Source organism: Peromyscus maniculatus, chromosome 4 (genome assembly GCF_049852395.1).
Source record: "Peromyscus maniculatus bairdii isolate BWxNUB_F1_BW_parent chromosome 4, HU_Pman_BW_mat_3.1, whole genome shotgun sequence".
Classification (NCBI taxonomy): Eukaryota; Metazoa; Chordata; class Mammalia; order Rodentia; family Cricetidae; genus Peromyscus; species Peromyscus maniculatus.
Genome location: NC_134855.1, coordinates 85,297,550 through 85,320,847, shown reverse-complemented (window position 1 = coordinate 85,320,847; position 23,298 = coordinate 85,297,550). Strand labels below are relative to the sequence as shown.

The 23,298-nt window shown below is 37.7% G+C and overlaps 1 protein-coding gene across 5 annotated transcripts in view; it reads left to right on the top strand.

The window, feature by feature from the left end:
- Positions 1-23,298, top strand: part of Mettl15 (methyltransferase 15, mitochondrial 12S rRNA N4-cytidine) — a 170,457-nt gene that overhangs the window by 119,643 nt on the left and 27,516 nt on the right. For all 5 annotated transcript variants that reach the window (XR_013050632.1, XM_015999240.3, XM_015999237.3 and 2 more), the window contains one exon: positions 20,905-21,096. Coding sequence is in view for 4 of the 5 variants with exons in the window: in XM_015999240.3 (XP_015854726.1) it covers positions 20,905-21,096 (192 nt within the window). In the remaining variant the exon portion in view is untranslated. The remainder of the gene's footprint in view (positions 1-20,904; positions 21,097-23,298) is intronic.

The following is a 23,298-nucleotide window of genomic DNA, read 5'->3' as shown; positions in this document are numbered from 1 at the left end:
AAGTTGAGCAATTCCTTAAATGTCTTTCAGCCATTTGGGATTCCTCTGTTGAGAATTCTCTGTTTAGTTCTAAAGCCCATTTCTCAATTGGACTGTTGGTCCTTTTGATGTCTAATTTCTTGAGTTCCTTATATATTCTGGATATCAGTCCTCTGTCAGATGTGGGGTTGGTGAAGATCTTTTCCCATTCTGTAGGCTGTCGCTTTGCCTTGTTGACCGTATCCTTTGCTCTACAAAAGCTTCTCAGTTTCAAGAGGTCCCATTGATTGATTGTTTGTCTCAGTGTCTGCGCTACTGGTGTTATATTTAGGAAGTGATCTCCTATGCCAAGGCGTTCAAGACTATTTCCTACTTTTTCTTCTAGCAGGTTCAGAGTAGCTGGATTTATGTTGAGGTCTTTGATCCACTTGGACTTAAGTTTTGTGCACGGTGACAGATATGGATCTATTTGCAGCCTTCTACACGCTGATATCCAGTTATGCCAGCACCATTTGTTGAAGATGCTTTCTTTTTTCCATTGTACACTTTTGGCTTCTTTGTCAAAAATTATATGTCCATAGGTGTGTGGGTTAATGTCAAGGTCTTCAATTCGATTCCATTGGTCCACATGTCGGTTTTTATGCCAATACCAGGCTGTTTTTATTACTGTAGCTCTATAGTAGAGCTTGAAGTCGGGGATTGTGATGCCTCCAGAAGTTGTTTTATTGTACAGGTTTCTTTTAGCTATCCTGGGTTTTTTGTTTTTCCATATGAAGTTGAGTATTGTTCTTTCCAGATCTGTGAAGAATTGTGTTGGTATTTTGATGGGGATTGCATTGAATCTGTAAATTGCTTTTGGTAAGATTGCCATTTTTACTATGTTAACCCTGCCTATCCATGAGCATGGAAGATCTTTCCATTTTCTGAGATCTTCTTCAATTTCTTTTTTCAGGGACTTAAAGTTCTTGTCATATAGGTCCTTCACTTGCTTGGTTAGTGTTACCCCAAGGTATTTTATGTCATTTTTGGCTATTGTAAAGGGTGATGTATCTCTAATTGCCTTCTCAGCTTCTTTGTCCATTGTATATAGGAGGGCTACTGATTTTTTTGAGTTGATTTTGTATCCTGCTATGTTGCTGAAGGTGTTTATAAGCTTTATCAATTCCTGGGTGGAATCTTTGGGGTCACTCAAGTATACTATCATGTCGTCTGCAAATAGGGAAAGCTTGACTTCTTCCTTTCCAATTTGAATCCCCTTAATCTCCTTATGTTGTCTTATTGCTCTGGCTAGAACTTCAAGTACTATATTGAATAAGTATGGGGAGAGTGGACAGCCTTGTCTCGTTCCTGATTTTAGTGGAATTGCTTTGAGTTTCTCTCCATTTAATTTGATGTTGGCTGTTGGTTTGCTATATATTGCCTTTATTATGTTTAGGTATGTTCCCTGTATTCCTGATCGCTCCAAGACTTTTATCATGAAGGGGTGTTGGATTTTGTCAAATGCCTTTTCTGCATCTAGTGAGATGATCATGTGGTTTTTTTCTTTGAGTTTGTTTATATGGTGTATTACATTAATGGACTTTCGTATGTTGAACCACCCTTGCATCCCTGGGATGAAGCCTACTTGATCATGGTGGATAATTGTTCTGATGTGTTCTTGGAGTCTGTTTGCCAGTATTTTATTGAGTATTTTTGCATCAATGTTCATGAGGGAGATCGGTCTGTAGTTCTCTTTCTTTGTTGCATCCTTGTTTGGTTTAGGAATCAGGGTAATTGTAGCCTCATAGAAGGAGTTTGGTAATGTTCCTTCTGTTTCTATTATGTGGAACAATTTAGAGAGTATTGGTATTAACTCTTCTTTGAAGATCTGGTAGAATTCTGCGCTGAAACCATCTGGTCCTGGGCTTTTTTTGGTTGGGAGACCTTTAATGACTGTTTCTATTTCCTTAGGGGTTATTGGACTATTTAAATAGTTTATCTGGTCTTGATTAAACTTAGGTATGTGGTATCTATCCAGAAAAATGTCCATTTCTTTTAGGTTTTCCAGTTTTGTGGAGTAGAGGTTTTTGAAATATGACCTTATAATTCTCTGGATTTCCTCAATGTCTGTTGTTATGTCCCCCTTTTCATTTCTGATTTTGTTGATTTGGATTCTCTCTCTCTGTCTTTTGGTTAGTTTGGATAAGGGCTTGTCTATCTTGTTGATTTTCTCAAAGAACCAACTCTTTGTTTCATTAATTTTTTGTATTATTCTCTTAGTTTCTAATTTATTAATTTCACCTCTCACTTTGATAATTTCCTGGCATCTATTCTTCCTGGGAGACTTTGCTTCTTCTTGTTCTAGAGCTTTCAGATGTGCTGTTAATTCACTAGTGTGCGATTTCTCCAACTTCTTTATGTGGGCATTTAGTGCTATGAATTTCCCTCTTAGCACTGCTTTCATAGTGTCCCATAAGTTTGGGTATGTGGTGTCTTCATTTTCATTGATCTCTAGGAAGTCTTTAATTTCTTTCTTTATTTCTTCCTTAACCCATTGGTGATTCAGTTGAGCATTATTCAGTTTCCATGAGGTTGTAGGTTTTCTGTAGTTTTTGTTGTTGTTGAAATCTAGCTTTAAACCATGGTGATCTGATAGAACACAGGAGGTTATTCTGATTGTTTTGTATCTGTTGAGATTTGCTTTGTGGCCAAGTATGTGGTCGATTTTAGAGAAAGTTCCATGGGGTGCTGAGAAGAAAGTATATTCTTTCTTGTTAGGATGGAATGTTCTGTAGATATCTATTAGGTCCAACTGGGTCATGACATCGGTTAAGTCCTTTATTTCTCTGTTAAGTTTCGATTTGGGAGATCTGTCCAGTGGTGAAAGTGGGGTGTTGAGATCTCCCACTATTAATGTGTGGGGTTTTATATGTGGTTTAAGCTTTAGTAATGTTTCTTTTACATATGTGGGTGCCCTTATGTTTGGGGCATATATGTTCAGAATTGAAACTTCATCTTGGTCGATCTTTCCTGTGACGAGGATGTAATGTCCTTCTTGATCTCTTTTGATTGATTTTAGTTTGAAGTCTATTTTGTTGGATATCAGGATGGCTACCCCTGCTTGTTTCTTAAGGCCATTTGATTGAAAAGTCTTTTCCCAGCCTTTTATTCTTAGGTAGTGTCTATCTTTGAATTTGAGATGTGTTTCTTGTATGCAGCAGAAGGATGGGTCCTGCTTTCGTATCCATTCTGTAAGTCTATGTCTTTTTATAGGTGAATTAAGTCCGTTGATATTAAGGGATATTAATGACCAGTGATTCTTCATCTCTGTTATTTTTGGTGGTAGTGTGTGTGTACTTCTCTTCTTTGGGGTTTACTGTTGTGGCTTTATCTATTGCCTGTGTTTTCAAGTGTGTATCTGACTTCCCTCGGTTGGAATTTTCCTTCTAGTGCTTTCTGTAGGGCTGGGTTTGTGGATAGGTATTGTTTAAATCTGGCTTTGTCTTCGAATGTCTTGTTCCTTCCGTCTATGATGATTGAAAGTTTTGCTGGGTATATTAGTCTGGGCTGACATCCATGGTCTCTTAGTGTCTGCATTACATCTGTCCAGGTCCTTCTGGCTTTCAAAGTCTCCATTGAGAAATCGGGTGTTATTCTGATGGGTTTACCTTTATAGGTCACTTGGCCTTTTTCCTTGGCTGCTCTTAATATTCTTTCTTTATTCTGTACATTTAGTTGTTTAATTATTATGTGTCGAGGGGACTTTTTTTGGGGGTCTAGTCTGTTTGGTGTTCTATAGGCTTCTTGTATCTTCATAGGCATTTCCTTCTTTAAGTTGGGAAAGTTTTCTTCTATAATTTTGTTGAATATATTTTCTGTGCCTTTGAGTTGGTATTCTTCACCTTCTTCTATCCCTATAATTCGTAAGTTTGGTCTTTTTATGGTGTCCCAGATTTCTTGGACATTTTGGTTCATGACTTTGTTGGCTTTAGTGTTTCCTTCGACTGATGGAACTATTTCTTCTACTGTATCTTCAATGTCAGAGTTACAAAATGTAATTCAGCAGTTACAAAATGTAAATTATGAAATTTGCAGGTAAATGAATGGAGCTGGAAACAATCATTTTGAATGACGAAACCTAGACCCCCAGACCCTGAAGTCAAATGTCACATTGTGTTTTTAGTTTGCCTTTTTTTTTTTTTTTTTGAGGGAAATTGAGACAGGGTCTCATTAGGTAGCTGTGGCTGTCCTGGAACTCACTCTGTAGACCAGACTAGCCTCAAACTCACAGAAATCTGTCTGCCTCTGCCTCCGAAAGACTGGGATTAAAGATGTGCATTTGCTGTTTTGAATTAGGGGCTTCTAGCCCATATAGATGTTAAATTTGTGATCTTTCTGCCTCCTGCCTCAATCTTTGAACCAGGTTCTAGTTACGCACTGCCACACCCAGTAATGCAGTTCTTTTTGTATTTTCAATATTCTCAGCAGGGCTATTTGCAATGGAATACAAAAGTTAAAAATTTCATACAATCAACTAAACCTATTATGACTAGTCACTTGTTCTGTTTGGATAAAGCTAGACCCACAGCCTTCAGACTTTTGAATGATTAATTTCATGTCATATACAACATATTTAAAGGTAGAGAATATATATGCTTTACACCTCAGTGACTCCCATTCCGGTCAGGTTGGCAATGAAGATTAACTATAAAAGGCTGTACCACTCTAGGGGTCAGTGATAATTTCTTATCTTAGCAACTCTTAAGCTTACTGATGATTCATTTGGTACTCAGTACATGGTATTTCATAGAGTTCCTTAAGATTTACATATGTATCTCACTGCTTCTGTTGCTAGTACATATGTCCCTTAAGGTCCTATTCAACACAAATATATTTATGTATATGTATATCTATATCTATATGTATATCTATATCTATATGTATATATATATATATACACACACACACACATTCATTAGCACTTTAAGTATATTGAGTGTTCAATAAAAATATTTTATAAAGCCAGGCGGTGGTGGCGCACGCCTTTAATCCCAGCACTCGGGAGGCAGAGCCAGGTGTATCTCTGTGAGTTCGAGGCCAGCCTGGGCTACCAAGTGAGTTCCAGGAAAGGCGCAAAGCTATTCAGAGAAACCCTGTCTCAAAACAAAAAAAATTTATATATGTACACATGAATGTTCATGTGTACAGGTGCACATACACGTGCAGGTTTATTTGCACATGTGATTAAGTACATGTGGAGGCCAGATGGCAACCCAGATGTCCTATATACTTTTAGGCACTATGTGTGTTTTGTTGTTGTTAGTGTTTTATTTGTTTGTTTGTTTTGTTTTTGAGACAGGCTAGATTGGCTTGATAGCAGGGCTCTCTCTTTTCCACCTTGGAACTTCAAGTGTGCATCCTCATGTCCAGGTTTTGTATGTGAGTTATGGAATTGAATTTTGGTCCAAGCACTTTACTGACTGCTGCTGTAAGAAAATACCATAACTGAAAGCAATTTCAATATGAGTTTATTTTGGCTATTGTTCCAGGTATCTAGATGTCCAGAATGGAAGAGAGGGAGGGGCTATATGAGTAGAATGCTGAAAGTTCACATATCAACTACATGTGAGATGCAGATAGTGGGCTAAAAGTGGGGAAGTCATAAACTCTCCAAGCCCGCCTCCTATAGCACACTTCCTCCATCCAGAATCCATGACCTAAGATTCCCTTAACTTCTCCAAGCACTGCCACCAATGGGGACCAATCTTTCAAACATATGGTCCTATAGCAGATATTCTCATTTAAACAACCACAGTTGGTCATTAAAATGGCAGTTAAATAAAGAAAAAGATAACATACATTTAGATATTAAGTGTTTAAATATGAAAGGGAGACATAATGGAAGCCTTAACTTTCAAATGAAAAGATCAAAATTATAGCTCATGACATCTGGGATTTTAAAATCAATATGCATATTTTTATTCCAGTCTGTGTCTACATTCTTTCTTAAAAAAACATTTAATCTATAACCAGGCATGATGTACGTGTCTGTAACCCTAGCACTAGGGGATATGAGGCTGGAAAGAAAAATGGTATTAATTCACCATGAGCATAAGCTATGTAGTGAGTCCCAGGGCAGGTCTCTTTCTCTCTCCACAAAAACTACAAAATGATTATTTGTTAACCATTGAGATACTCCAAAGAGAGACCACGTTTCCCTTGCAGTTTGGAATACTGGAGCAATGCTGCTGTGAACTACTGGCAGCACCACAACCATGCATCCAGAGAAGAAAACATACAACCCAGTCCTTGTGCTGGTGGTTCTCATTAGCTCCCGATCTAGTGTGGGTACTGCAAAATACATGAGATGATTATCACAAGTAGTTTTAATGGCTTTAATCTAATGAAATAAAACTGCAGATCTTCTGACCTCTTGAAAAAAAATTTCTTAAAATTTAAAATAGGCAATATGAGTTCTACTGAGATTTGACTTCTTTATTTTTAAAGTTCAGTGGGAGTAAGACAAATTCATTCCTCTGAAAATGCAAATTAAATTATCTAGATGTGTTTCAGAAGAAAATTTGTTTTAGCCACACTATTTTCCAGTGGCATCTCTCTGAAAGAGGTTCCTGTAAAGCATGGTTGCTGAATTTTAGTCCCATGACTATCGTTCATCTTTCTCTATTCTAACAGGATATGTAAATAGATATGAAAACCAAATAATTCCTCAAACCAACAATGAATTTATATCAGAATTATATTATTATGCAAAGGAGGGTACCAGTTATTAGGCTACATGAAGCACAATGCAAGGATAGCCTTCAGGATCTGACATTTTGACAGTGGTGAGGCATCAGGCTTATATTTTTCATTATTTTACAGCCTATAAGCCAGTTCCTATATTATTAACATTCAATGTTGTGGGGTTTGAATGAGAATGAGAGTAGGCTCCTATGTTTGAATACTTGGTCCTTAGTTGGTGGAACTGTGGAGCTTCACTGGAGGAGGTGTGTTCCTGGGAGTGGGCTTTGAGGTTTGAAATGACTTGCACTATTCCTGTGTCTCTCTCTGCTTCAACTTTTTAGGTAAATGCGACTCCCAGTTGTTCCCCCCGCCATGTGATGTCTTTGTTCAGCTATCAATGACTCTAACCCCCTGAAATTCTAAGTCCAAATTCAACTCTTTCTTCTATGAGTTACCTTGGTCATGGGCTTTTTTTGACAGCAATAGAAAAGTAACTAGGAAAAGGAGTTACTGCAGTAATGAGCATTTATTGCTATGATTATTCAAAGACTACTAAATATGTAAGTGTAAGGAATTTTCCATGGAAAATTAACTGAGGAGGGATGACCCACCATGCGTGTATGGGGAACCATCCCCTGCACCAAGTAAAAGTGGGGGAAAGGTGCAGGAAAGACCAAGGAGCACCAAAGTCCATGTCTCTCTGCTTCCTGACTGTGGAGAACATGTGACCAGCTGTTTCTGCTCAGGCCCCCAAGCCCACAATTCTTTGTGCCACCATACCTTCCCTCAAATTAGAGACTGTACTCACGAACTGTCAGCAAAAATCAATCCTTCTTTAAGTTGCCTTCATCAGGAATCTTGTCAAAACGGTGAGGAAAGTAACAGAGAGAGCTCACACAGAAGACAAGGCCATTGCTGAGATAAAACTGGCCATGTCATCTGTAGCTCCTCAAAAACGCTGTATGAGAGGAATGTGAAAGAATTTTGAGCTTTGGGTTGGAATATCCCTGGAGTTCTGTAAGCAGGTCTTAATGAGTTATCTGATGGGAGTGTTGAAAAGCAGAATTCTGACTGAAAGGCCACCAATGATGACTGTGTTCCTAAGTATTCAGAGAAGAATAAAACCTATTTTAGGAATTAGATTTAAGAGTGGTTTGTCTCACCTGGCTGTTGTCTCCCCATGTGGAGAAAAGTTCAAGGAAGCTGAATTCAATATAATGGACTAAGTTGCTTGCTAGAGGAAATTTCAAGACAGTGAGACATCCAGGCTGTGCCATGGTTATTATTTGATGGAGTTAGTCAGATATTCAGTGGAAAGGATCAGAAATATATGGGAAGTGTGTAATTTGGTGAGGAATTGGTGGTGAGTCAATTTAAGTTTACAGATAAAATGGATGTCCACAAAGCAGCTGTACTAGTAAAGATATTAGTGTCATTAGAGAAACCTCAGGCTCTTCACTGAGACTGTATATTTTAAAGGTGCTCTGTGGGTAAGACTTATTGAAGGCTCCAACTTGTATAAATGCAAATTGATTTGAAAGGAGAGAGCCTGAATGGAGAATACTGATGAACTAGTTCTCTGCTCTAAAGCAGCCACCTATGAAAAAAAATGGTCCTAGGTTTGTCAGCCAATATGTAGAAAAATCATGACAGCTGTGACAGACAGGAGATAGACTACATATTGAATGGGTGTCAGAACTTGTCAACATCTCCATGGTGCATGTTTTTCAAGCATGCAGAATTCAAGAATTATGTGGCTATGAAGACTTGGTCTGAAAGTTCTAGAAATTGGCTGAAACCAGCTGATGTATGGCAGGGTGGGCTTCTCTTGTAAGAAGCAATTGTGAAGCCATTGCATGAAACTATGGAGACATTGGGATGTTGGGGGTCCAGAATCATGGGAAGTCCACTAAGAAAGTGGTGCACAGTGTGGAGCTGGCTCAAGAGAGAGGCTTTATGTGTGATACAAGTGTCAGAACTAGAGGGTAGTGATCTGCAAACACAATGGAGCCCAAATGATGCTACCACAAGCCCCAGGTACTAGACATGGAGAAGGTAGGGTTAATGTTTGCCTTTCTGAATCTGGGTCTGCACTTTCCTTACCATCCTTCCAGCCCTTCATTTATGAATAGAATGTTGCTGTGTGCTATTACTGGAGGCATGTAATGTTAGGATTTTTTCTTTTCTTCTTTTATCTTTATTTTTTAATTCACAAGGCCTCTCAATTAAGAAATTACTATGAGTCTCAGAAGAGACTTTTGACTTTAGGCTTTTGAAAACTGAAAGACCATAAGGACTTTTAAAATTGGACTGAATGCATTGTGCATTAAAGATAGACATCAGCCTTTGAGACCCAGGCATGCAATGTGATGGTTAAAGCGATGGGTTTAACTATTGGGTTGACAAACTATCAACTTTGTGTTGGTTAGCCATCATTGTCACATATACTGGGTTTGGAGTCATCTATGAGGTGCACCACTCTGCATGTCAGTGTGGGCATTTCCATAGGACGTTAACTGAGGGAAAACTCACCCTAAATGTGAGTAATGCCACTCAGTGCATTGGAGTCCCAACCTATATAACAAAGGGGTCCGGGGAGAAGCAGGAAAGCCCAAGGAGTGCCAGCATTCATCTTTATTTGCAGACTCTGAAGTAAATGTAACTTGTGCCTTCACGGTTCTGCCTCCACTGCCCCAGCCGTTCTCATCGTCTCTCCTACCCGACTTTGATACACTATATTCTCAAACTGTCAGGCAGAGTAAACCCTTCCTTAAGTTGCTTTGTCACACTAACAGGAAGAGTAGCTAATCCAAGGCTCTAATGTGATATCAGCACAGAGGAAATGGGCATTTTATGTCAAACTTATGAGTTATCTGTTCAGGTTTTTATTAAGAGTCAAGTGAGCTATCAAGGAAACCAAGGAAGAAGTTATCTCAAAGAAAGTGTCTGTTATTTCTTGCTGATTTTCTCATTTATTTCCTAATAATTGGTATTGAAGAACTTAAAGGAATAGAAAAGGACAGTGTTGGGTGGGTACAGAAGAAAAAAAATGAAGCAGAGAATGATGGAGACTAATCAAACTGTGTTGTATGAAAGTGCAGAACTATTCTTTTTAAGTAAATAAACTTGCATGAGTGAGACCATGTTAAGGAGATATTTTCTGGCCTACATATTAGAGAAGGTTGAATCTCTGTTTCCTGTTGCTTTTGGAATCAGATATCTAGGGACTGGAGACGTGGCTCAACAGTTAAGAAAACTGACAGTTCTTACAGAGGACCTGTGCTGGGAGCCATCCCTGGCGGTGGATGGGTCCTGTAGAGGGTGTAAGGAGTTGGCAGGGAAGTAAGTACGCCAGGCCATGGTGCTTGGGAGAATCTCGCAGCCTGGCTGACTAGCAGCCAGAGTGTTTATTTATTTATACAGAATTTTGTAAGCAGAGACACATTTATGATGTTCCAAAACATAGATCATATCATTTTTTTTTGTTTTGGACATGTGTTTTCACTTCCTTTTGCCCATCTTTTAGTCATCGTTAATAAATTATGACAGAACAGAATTATCATTTCCAATCACCTTCCCTCAAGTTTTGACATCATTGATAAACAGAGTTGTCATTCTTACTCATTAACCCCATAACCCAATTTTTGAGAATCTAGAGGCATATGACACCCTGTTCTCAGGCTGGTAGCTTTGGTTGCTTCAAGGGTACTAGACCAAAACAAAATCTTCAACAACCCTGGGCATTTTGTCATGTCCCAAGCAGTGTATTATTAACTCTTTTTTTTTCTTTTCTTTTCTTTTTCTTTTCTTTTCTTTTTGGTTTTTTGAGACAGGGTTTCTCTGTGTAGTTTTGCGCCTTTTCCTGGAACTCACTTGGTAGTCCAGGATGGCCTCGAACTCACAGAGATGTGCCTGGCTCTGCCTCCTGAGTGCTGGGATTTAAGGCGTGTGACACCACCACCCTGTAGCTAGAGTTTTTTTGCCTGGCCCACAGTCAGGACAAATCTCTGTCATCCGCCAGTCCCGTAGCCGCTCAGACCCAACCAAGTAAACACAGAGACTTATATTGCTTACAAACTGTATGGCCGTGGCAGGCTTCTTGCTAACTGTTCTTATAGCTTAAATTAACCCATTTCTATAAATCTAAACCTTGCCACGTGGCTCGTGGCTTACCAGAATCTTCACATGCTGCTTGTCATGGTAGGGGCTAGCAGTGTCTCTCCCACTCAGCTTTTCACTTCCCAGAATTCTCCTCTCTCCTTGTCCTGCCTATACTTCCTCACTGGCCACTGACCAATCATTGTTTTATTTATACAGAACGATATCCACAGCTGTTTAGGATATTCTGTATATTGATATATATTTAAGATTATTGTCATATTGCATATTGCACTATACATTCCTACCTCTGTTATAAATATCTTATGTATTGTCACAATTTTGAAGTCATCATCCTTTACCATACATTTGCTTATAGACTGTTTACCTTGTTTACGTGAAGCCTTAGTACTTAGGTTATTTTGGTAGCTAAGACTTATAGATTTATAGTCACCTATGCTTGTCATCTCTATAGTTACGTTAGTTAGGTTATCCAGATTTACAGATACATAAGTCAGATTGCTCCTGGCAGCAGCACCAATTTGATCCCAGGAGAATGTTGGGCTTCTAAGACATTTCCATTGGAAGTTTGTCTTCTTGGCACAAAATGGCCTACTGGGCAAAGAACTGCCCATGCCTTGACTGCTGGCAGTATGAATGCAATGCTGTCCTTTCTGGACAAGCAGGACACAAGGAAAGCGACCACTGTACTCTGCCAAGACAGGGTAAGATGGTCTTTCAGAATTCCTGCTTCTGAAAATTGTCTGTCAGATACTCTAGGCCTGTAGCCAATTTGAATGCACCAACAATGCTGAGAAACATTAGTTGACTGTCCAGGCTGCCAGCTGTCTCTGTCTACTCTTGCAAGATTCCCAAAAGTTGCTTGCATCCATCTACCATTTCTCAGGTACCATTATATTCCTTCTCAGGTCTTTGACGGTATTGAAGACTAGCAGTTACAGTTACAACTTAGTGTATATATATATATATATATATATATATATATATATATATATGTGTGTGTGTGTGTGTGTGTGTGTGTGTGTATAAATATATATGTATATATATATGTATATATATATAATCTTAGATAGAACATATTAAGTATTAGATTCAGGTTCTTTAGGATAGGACACCTTTTGGAATGATCTTTGTAACATGCCATTTACCTACGCTCTAGACTTCTCTGGATTTAGTATGTGTTTCTTGCTTGATATTGTTCGCATTGGTTGTAGTTCCATCTTATCTAGGTCATTATCCCTCATTATTCCTGGACAATATTTCATAACCATTCCTTTGTATATAGTCTTGTATTAGGTTAGAACCTTCTAAATAAGACAAAAGGGGGAGATATAGTGGGTAGCCATTTGAGCTTTGATCTGGAAGTTCCAACCCCCATTGAGGCTTCAGTAAGTGTCACGCCTACAAGGCGGGGCAAAGAGAGGACCCTGAAGACCTGAGATCCGGTTGCGCTGCGTCTCTTCCTGCTTGGACTGGGGACGCTAGAGGTAGACAGAGGAGAGTTTCCCAGAGAACACCACTGGACTATGCTGCTGCATCTTTCACAGAACCTGCAACCTACCTATCCCTTCATTTGTAAGTTATACCATTAAATAAATCTCCCTTATCCCCCTCAGATAAAAAAAAGTCACAGTATGTGCCGATTATTAACTCCTTTGGAGTTAGCAGAGCGTAACTCCAAAGGAATTCCACAGTGGGCAATATTCGGCACATACTATGACTTTTATCTGAGGGGGATAAGGGGAAAAAAATCACACATGGAGTGGCCTTAATAATTTCACCAATACCGCCTGGTGTATTATTAACTCTTAGTGGTCAGAGTGCCCAGGAAAAATCCTCAGGCCAAAGCTGCTGGAGTTATTATTCAAATTCTGGCATAATACAATGTTAATGTTTATGTTTTTATGAAATTTGTCTATATGTCTAATCTTGGCATTCTGTTGTTCCTTGGTCATACGTAACCATAGTGGCTCTGCATGAGCTAACTTTTCTAAGAGAGGGAGGTCCTGATAACTCATACTTTATCATCTTTCCACTCCATACTTTGCTCATCAATATGTCTCTGTGTAGGGCAGAGTTGTACATCATGTAATTGTCTAAGTGTATAGTGGGAAGAGGTTTGTAATCTTAACTGTGGCCAATTCCTGTAGCCCACTGAGTCTTGTTGACCTTTTTGAGTTTACTTTGTTTTGAATATCTTGTTCCTGTGTAAGTACAGGGACAGATGTTTCAAGAATGTTTCATAGCCTCATGAAGAGACCTCTGGCTTCTTTACGTGTCACAACCTCCGTGGCGTAAAGAAGACCTTCAAGTAGATGAGGATATCTCCCTCAAAGTGGGGGTTGGGGGAATAATATGTTCAGGACTGTCCTGGGAAAGCTTAGAAGCAGCATTCCTGGGAGAAGGCATAAATGATTCATAAGGAATTTCCCATCAATCCAATATCCCCAAATTGTACAAATATTAAAATGCCCCAAGTATGTAACAGGTGGAGATGAAAACCAACGGTGGCATGGCAGCCATCATGTGGCTCAGCTTTGCTGGATCTTTGTCGAGCAGCTGTGCTGGCTTTATGACTTTTGCCATTCCCTTCAAATATGGCTGTACCAGACTTGGGTTGATGCCAAAATGGTGGTTCACAATTGTATGAAACTCCAATCTCAGGGGATCATATGGTTGTCTGGGGGGCCAACCTCCAGCAGTGCGTAACTCCAAAGGAATTCCACAGTGGGCAATAATCAGCACATACTGTGACTTTTTTATCTGAGGGGGATAAGGGAAAAATCACTCACACACTCTCTTGATAGTGTCCTTTAGACATTTTCTTTATTCTTCTTTTGCATTCTCTATTCGTTATTTTCCTGGTGATTTTCTTCTCTCATTTTTGATGTTTCCTAACTCTATCTTTATTCTTGATGTTTTCCTTCTAACTCATTTTAAATGTCTCATTCTTGATGTTTTCTTACTAATTCATTTTAACTCTATTCTTTCCCTTACAAGTTATGTACCCCAGCAGAATCTTTCAGGCAATACAAAAATTACAATGTGGTTACATTCTGTTTTTCAAATGAATGATTATAATGAACACAAGTAAAAAACAGCATGTTTTGTGTGTGTGTGTGTGTGTGTGTGTGTGTGTGTGTGTGTGTGTGTGTGTGTATACACATACTTAAGGAACTTTAATAACCTTCACTAAGACCCTCCTATCCTAAGGCAACTACAAAGGCTTTCTCCCGTAGTTGGAAGTTTTCTCTGGGTCCCACCAAGCCCCCTCAGTCCCATGGCTCGCTTATAAAATAATCACTCAGAAGCTTACTAATTAAACTGTTTGGCCATTAGCTCAGGCCTACCACTGACTAGCTCTTACATTTAAACTTAGCCCATTTCTGTTAATGTATATGTTGCCACGTGTTCCGTGGCTTTACCTGTATGCTGTTACATGCTGATGGTGGGCTGGCATCTCCCTATTCAGCCTTCCTCTTCCTAGAATTCTCCTTCTCTGCTTATCCTGCCTATACTTCCTGCCTGGCTACTGGCCAATCAGTGTTTTATTAAGCCAGTGTACAAAAGCATTATTCCACAGCATTCTCCAGCCACACACTATCCTCAACCTAGAGAGATCCTTGTTTATGTGTATTTGTCTTGATTTGATCTGCTTGTATTTTTGTTGTTTTTGTTATCTTGTCCATTGGATAAATTAGCATTTATAATGCCATTTTTTATGTTTTTGTTTTGTTTTGCTCTTAAGCTAGTTCATTTTTTCTTTCATTGAAATTAGGTTTTTTTTCCTCATATTATATATCCTGATTATGGTTTCCTCTACATCCACTCCTCCCAGTTCCTTCCCAACTCCCCTCTCATCTGCATCCATTCCCTTTCTCTCATTAAAAAAAAAAAAAACAGACTTCTAAGAGATAATAAAATAAAATATAAAATATAATAAGATAAAACAAAAGCTAACATATCAGACTTCGACAAAACAAACAAAAGGAAAAGAGCCCAGGAGAAGACAAAAGAAACAAAGACCCACAGGTTCCCACAACCAAAAGTCCCATAAAAACACTAAATTGAAAGCCATCTTATATACACAAAGGACCTGGTATGGACCTATGCAGGCTCTGTGCATGCTACCTCAATCTCTTAGAGTGCATATGTATGTTAATCGTGTTCATTTAGAAGGCCTTGTTTTCTTGGTGTCCTCCATCCCCTCTGGCTCTCACACTCTTTTTGCCTTCTCTTCTGCAGGATTCCTTGAGCCCTGAGGTGAGAGATTTGATGAAGACATCCCATTTAGGGCTGAGTGTTCCAATGTCTCTCTCTTACTCGGCATAATGTCTGGCTGTGGGTCTCTGTATTTGTTCTCTTCTGCTGCAAGAGGAAGCTTTTCTAATGATGGCTGAGCAAGGTGTCGATCTATGAGAATAGCATAATTGCATTAATTGCTGCGTTGTTTTAGTATAACAGTAGTATTTGGGTTTATTCTGTTCCTGAGCTATCTAGTCTCTGGTTCTTTATGACTAAGAAGTGTCAGGTATTGGTTCCATCTCGTGGAGTGAGCCTTCACTCAAATCAAATATTGGTTGATTACTCACATCAGTTTTGTATCACCATTGCCCTAGCATATCTTGCATATAGGACACCATTGTAGACCAAAGGGTTTGTGGCTGCGTTTATGTTTATGTTTTTCTTTTGGTAGCCTGCAGAGTATCTTCTTGTAATATGGATGTTAGCATATACATGTGAAGGCTCTGTGCAGGCACCAGCTTGACTTCCCCATGCTCAATGAGTTGTGCAGGTGTTATCTTCAGCAATGGAACTTTACCACCAGTTTGTAGAGAGCAACATATAGTTTTGACAACAGCCTGGATTATTTGTTCCCATGGAACCCCTCTGGCCAACAACTCAATTAGGTGTAACCAAATCCCTGTACTAGAAGCTTCATTTGGTGACAAGAGATGGAAAGTGGGAGCTCTTTCCTTTACTCCCATTACTTGACAGTTTTATTTAGATTGCCTTCCTATATGTTTATTTTTAGGAAACTTCTAGTGTATTAGGTTTCCATGGTACTCCTCAAATGGTCCTTAATTTTAGCTGTCTCTCCCATATTGCCTCCCCCTTCCTCCTCTCTTCTCCTCACTCCCCACTTGATCCTCTAGTTCCTGTCCTCCCCCCAATCCACTCATAACTATTTATTCTATTTTTTTTCATAATGGAATCTATCTGTCCCCCCAGTCCCTTACTCTATACCTTGATCTTCCCATTCCAAACCCCCCATCTACTATGCCTGCATGGTGATTTGAGTTGAAATAGCTGTCTCGTTTTTTTGTTTTGTTTTGTTTTTTCCTGAAGACTTTATTATAATATCAATGTTATTTTGTTTATATAATATTAGAGTTACTTAAATAGCTAAATATTTAAATATTTGGGAGAATACATGGTGGAGCCACCTGTGCATGTCTTTTTCTCTGTGGGAGACTTTATAATTACAGATTAAATTTCTAACTGATTTCAGGACTATATTTTACATTTCCTATGTTAGTTTTAGTAAGTTATAGTTTCCCGAGAATATTTTCATTCGATCTGAATCTCTAATTTACTAGTATAACATTGTTAAATATTTTCTCCTGTGATATATTTGATATCTTATAGGGTCTAAAGTAGTATTTTTCTCTTCATCTCTCATATGGGTAAACATCATAATGGGTTGTTAATCAATTTTCTTAAAGTCTTTTCAAAGAATGTATTTTAACTCATTGTATAAAATATTCCTTTCCATTTTTAATTTTTGCTTCTCTTATTTATTTAATTTTTTTAATATTTCTTCTTTTGTTTTTGCTTTCTTTTATTATGGGATTTGAATGTGCTGTTGTGTTAACTTATGAAAATAAATTTGTTGTCCACAACTTCCCTTTTTAATATGTGCACACATATGTGGAGTTTTTCCAGAGCACAGCATTAGCAGCATACCCTAAGTCTCAGTGCTTTGACTTTTCACTGGGCTGTTTTGTTATTGGTCTGTTTAATTTTTTCATAGTGTCCTCTTATGATTCATTTTGTTTATTGATATTTAGAAGTATATAACTGTTAAAATATTTTGGGGCTTTCAAGTTATCTCTTTGTTTCTGGCTGCCAGTTAAATCCTGTGGCTTCGTCTGAGTCTATAATTCTACCACCCAGGAAAACAGAATATTTGAGTATAATTGCCACAGTAGTTGGGATGTTATTTGTTTTTGTGTGCATGTACATACATACATATATACCTTTAGTAGACCTTTAATAAGTCCCTCCTTCCTAAGACAGCTATGAATGAAGGCTTTCTGCTGTCATGCGCTTTATCTTCAACCTAGAGAGATCATTGTTTATATTTATTTGACTCAACTTGATATGCTAGTAACTTTTGTGTTGTTATTTTGTATATATGTATACATGAAGAAAGAGGAACCGTTTCCTAAGTTCTAGGAAATATCTCTTACATCTTACTAATCAAAATTGTATGCATATTGATCTCTTTAAACAAACCGGTGGCCATGAGGATGATGTATGTAAAGAAGTTAACAGAAATCTACCCCTAAAAGCATATATATATATATATATATATATATATATATATATATATATAGTTACCCAGCAAAACAGAACTAGTAGGATATAGGTATATATAAACATGAGCATGTATATACATATATGTGTGTGTATTATTTATGATATGTAATTTAAGAAATATGCACAAGGTGTGGTTTAGTATATAGAAATTTATGTAAAAATATAAATGAGTTGAATGCTTTTATTTTTGGATATTAACTTAATTTTTAATTACATGTATATGTGTTTGTGGGGGGTATGCATACTTGAGTGTGTACGTGAGTGCAGGGTGCCCACAGAAGCCAGAAGAAGGTGTCAGACCACTTTGGGCTGGAGTTACCGATGGTTGTGAGCTGCTATGTGGGTGCTAGAAACCAAACTCGGATCCTATGCAACAACAAGTGGTCTTAACCACTGACCCATCTCTCCAATTCCACACAAAATGTAGCTCACTCACCCCACCCCCAACAGTGTGTGTGTGTGTGTGTGTGTGTGTGTGTGTGTGTGGTGCAGAGTGAAGAAGTAGAGAGAATACTGGTGGGGGTTGGATTTACTTCAAGGAATTTGCTCACGTAACTGTGAGGTCTGTCATGTGTGAAATATGTTTGGCAACAGGCTGGGAAGTCTCAGGTAGAAGGTAATGTTATAGCCTTAAGGCAAAATACCTTCATCCCCTGAGAAACATGGTTCTTTGCTTTTAAGACTTTAACCACTTTGTAGCTGAGTGGTTGAGGCACACTTCTGTTCTTAAAGTCAATGTTCTTTACTTAAAGCCCACTCATTGAAAAGTACCTTATAGCAATACCTATACTACTGTCTGTTTAAATAGCCAGCCTGTCACATATATCATCAAATACACGGCAGTTTTTTAAAAATCTGTAGCTGAACTTTTGAGGTCCTATTGGAATGAAGAGTTTGGCAACTTGGCAGAGGCTAAAAGTGTCCCTAGAGTAGGCAGAGCTTCATGTGTGGGAAGGCTGCTGTGCAACATGGGTTCTGAACTTGAGTCATATACGCTGATACTAAAGAGAAAAGTTACAGAAGGAACTGCTTAATTGAAAAGTACTAATGATTTTTTCCTTGGTTTTTGCTTTTTATTTTATTTGGGTTTTCATGTGGTTTGGAAAATTTAATGTATAGGGTAACCCATGTTTTTACTTTGAGCTACCTCTCCAACTCTAACTAATAATAATATTCAAATATGAATTAGATTACCAGTGATTACTGTAAATTAAGTTTCAGTAGTATATGTTCCTTGACATCTGGTGTAAATGACATATTGTAAAACATTATTTTGCACACATAGAGTTCAGTAGATAATAAGCATATTTTCTACAGTTATATTAAACATTGAATAGTAATTGAGATATGATAGCATCAGGATTCCTTAAAGAAGCAAAGTACTTAGTATTTGAATTAGTGATATTAGATTATATTTATGTCCCTGTGTATATACATGTATATTGTTTCTTACATTTAAATACATGGTGAATACATTAGTATATAAAAAAAATACTTGTTTATTAAATGTCCTAGCCACAAATTTCCCTTGCTACTGTGCTCTTGAAGGTAAGATTCCCTAGCTGAACATCTGTTCTTTGCAGAAGGATCTCTTGGGCTCTATTTCTGCTTCTACTTGATCAGCAGGTTCAGTTCCCTGTAATTTTGTGCAGTTGTTCAAACAAGCCAATCACATTCTTCTGTAGCAACAAGGAAGCAATTTTGACAACATACAGTCTTCTTATATCCTTGTTCACTTTGCTCCTGAGTGAACCCCCACATGCTCAAGCATGGTTTTGTTTCCTTGTATACAAAACTGTGAGTAGATGTGATTAACTAACTTTACAATCTCACCCATAATCCAGTAATGAGTGTTGACTGTTTGGCTATCTGTATAGCCTAAGGTTGGGATCCAGAGGTGATTCAAACAGAATTCTTCCCATTTCTTAGCTCCCATTCATGATATTGGGGTAGGAAAAGATTCAAATATCAGCTGTTCGCATATATGACTTGTGAAATGTGTTCCAATTCTGAAATTTTATTTCTTGTTTTTGCTTCTCCAATACTATTTTATTAGCATTTATATTTTCTCAAAATGGGGGGGTGCATTTATTTATATCTCTATCATTAGCTCCAGCCACATTGTTTTGTAAATTATATCTTTTCCTCTTAGCTGCTAACTCAAGCAACATGGCTTACCAGTTTTCTTGTCCCCTCGTTATATTTGCCAAATAGCATAATCACTGACAACCACAGATATGCAGTAAATATTTGGCATGAAATCCATAAGAGTAATCCAGAAATTACTTTCATCCAGAATTGAGGAAAATTTACCAATGAGCTGTGAGTTTTCCCTTAAATGGCATAAATTACCTAAGTAAATGCCATAAATGTAAATTGCCTAATGTTAAAATACAAGCCCATTCCATTCAACTTCAGAGAGAGAGTAAAAGCTTCTGTATGTTGCCCAATTTCTCTTTTCTCACTCTCCTTCCAAAAGGAATTTTAGTTGTCTTAAGGCCTGAAGAAACCTAAGGGCAGCAGCTCACGTTGTATAGGAAGGAGGGTTGGAATAGCAACATAGTGACCTAACCATCTTCCTGTCTGTTGATTCTGAACGCATCGTGCACAATTTGAAATTCTTGCTGGAAGCTAAAACAGTGCTTCTTCGGGAGTTGTTTAGCCTTGTCTTTATTTCGTTCCTCAAGTATACGGCTATATAATGCCCCTGTCCTAAGTACAGAATAAACATTCACAGCAGTAAAATATTGGGAGTGAATACATTTAACAGTTTTTTCTTAGTTCTTTTCATTGATGAGATTTATTTTTAATAGGTACATAAAACCTACACATGTAAGTGGGGTAGTATGGAATGCCTGCATTGGGCAGTGTTTAAATTGAGATACAATAGCACATTGAAAATTCTTGTCTGCTCTTTACCTGTGATTTTTTTTCTTCTTTCCACAACTCGTTTCTCATCACTACAAGATACCATACTACCCTCAACTTTGAGATAAGTGTATTAATATTAAGAGTGGTGCAAGTTACGTATTACCTGTATTCCTGTGCATTCTTAATTCACTTAACATAATGATCTCTAGTTCCATGTAACTGGATTTCATTCCTTTTGTATGACTGAATAGCATTCATGATGTGTATGCACATTTTATTTATATTCTTTTTGTTTTTATGCCTACTGTATTTGGATTTCCTTGGAAGTTAAGTAATTCTTTTGTAAGAATGTCATGTGCTACTTTTTCTTACTCATAAATTTAAGAAATTTTTTAGAGAAAAGAATGAAAAACCTAGTCTGACAAAGGAATATATCTGACTTATAAATATATACTTTCTCAAAATATATGCTAAGTAAGTACATGACACTTAGTGTATTTATTTCAGGTAAATCATTCCGTGATAGGATGTGCTCCCTTCCATTGGCCAGAAACTTGAAGAAAAACTAATTCAGTGGGTCTTCTCTCTGTCTCTTGGATTTATTCACAGGAAACAAATCCAAGCTATGTTGGGCCAATTCAGCGAGGCAGAGGCTTTGTTAATAAAAGCTGGAATACAGCCAGGGACTATTGATGGAGTTCTTTTGGATCTGGGGTGTTCCTCCATGCAACTTGATGCTCCTGAGCGAGGTTTCTCCCTTCGCAGGGATGGCCCCTTGGACATGAGGATGGATGGAGACAGGTGGGTATTGAAAAAACATTTCTTCTTACCACAAGAAAATCAATTCCTTAGAAACATTCTGAATTTAATTTCCTTGACAACTGAAAAATTCCCAGCACACTCCCACATCCAACACTGTCCATACATAGTAAATCAGCTGTGTTTGGTACTCATTATAGACTTCAGTATTTCTTTGGCTTGGTATTCTAAAAGGAAAATATTTACTGTCTTACAGAATATAGTGAGGAAGTATTCAGAATAGGGAAATCAACTTTTATGTGATTTTTTTCTCACTGACAATATGGCTCTTTAGTAGTAATTTGGAAAATTTGATGCTGAAAACAATAATTTTTGTGATGTCCAGTTATGTCTCTGTAAGAAGCAAGAGGAGCTGTATTTAATTGATATTCTTTTACAATGCTGCAAAAACAAATCTGGCAGGATTCCCATGGTCAACACTTCTGTTTTTGTTCTGTCTCTTATGCAGTCACCCTAGTTGTACCTTCTCCAAAAGATCTGCAATGTATGGCACTGCATCTCACATCACTACATAGCTGTACATCTCTACAAGGAGTATCACCTGTGACTCCTCTTCATTCTTCAGCGCTGTAGAAATACTAATGTTTGTTTACCATTATTCAGTTCAAATAAACACACAACCTATTTAATAGCATCATGTTGTACTATAAAAAGAGTAGGAAAATTTCCTTTTTCTACATTAATTTCAAAAGCTTAAATTAGTACTAACATCTGGACCTAGCAGTGGTACCAAGCCAGAGTAACCTATATCTGCATCACTTGCCCTTGCTTTTCATGTGCACATTGTGTCGTGCCATGAATATTCTGTGCTAAAGACTCACCTATAGTCTCTTGCCTTGATATATGATGTGACTGCTTAATTTGCATTGTGACATATTTATTGGAATACTATTGTTTCTGAATCCTCTGCCTTCTTCTGCTTGCATTATTGGCAATTATAGAACAAAGAATATCACAATATAATAAAATAATAAAGTCCTTTAATAACTAGTGACTAATAGTGAAGGTCAGATATTCTCAACTTTAGAAATTAAGGTGATTATATAGAAATAAAATGTTAAATAAATTTATACTCTTCCTGTGTCTTGCTGTGGAAGATACTTTCTGTAATACAGTGAAGCTTCTAATTAATAGTGAACTACCATATTCTTAATGTAAAAGCTTCTTGGGCAAATTTTAATTTGTAAATCTGCATCCATGAGTTTCTCCTCAAGAACTTCAAAATAAATTTGTTCCTGAGAATTAAGCCCTTAAGTCAATACCTTATGTTTGAACTTATATTTGCAATAATACATATATATTTAAAAGTTGAAGATGTTCCAGGTAAACAATATGGATTATAACCTGTTTGAGATATCCAGAATATGGAATTTGATTCACAAGTAGAAGTGTAGGCCATGGGAAAAAATAATATATATATGCACACACACACACACACACTCACACACACACACACACACTCACACACACGACAGACACAGAGTTGTGATCTTTCAGTCCCCAGAGAGTGATCAATCCCTAGGATAAAGACACACAGGAGACATTTTCTCACTGGAGTCTCAACTCTATGTTGACCCCAATTACAACAACCACTGCTTTTAGATTATATTATCTTCTCATGTAACAGAGAAGAATTCCAAGCCTCAATGACTTGAAAGGCTAGTTCTGTGAGCAGATATACTCTTTGTTGGAAGATAATAAATTGGCAATCAAGTTAAGACTTTCTCTTATGTTAAGTTACAGTAAGTCAGGGAAATCTTTGGGCTGACAAGGGTAAAATTCATGTTTTCTTAGAGGAGCAGTTCTTCCTGGTCATCATATTAATGCCTATTCAAATGCAGATTTCTGGCCTGCTAGCCCTCAGAGTTATATTCCTTTTGTCTTCTAGCGTTACGGAAACTCTATACAACTATTTCATGTTAATGTAACAGTAAAATAATATCATACGTGGTGTCCATTGAATACCAACTGATCAAAATGCTACTTTAATTTTCGTGTTTAAGTAGAAGGTTTTGAAAACTAAATCCATCATTCTATCTTAAATGGCCTTGATAGAGCTAAGGGTCTGAATTTGCCATCATTAACAAGACTTGTCCCAGTGGACAGTGGCTTGGGTAACTGAATTATGGAAGGTATGTAAGATATAGCAGGGATTTTTCTCTTTTATGCTCAAATTGATGACTG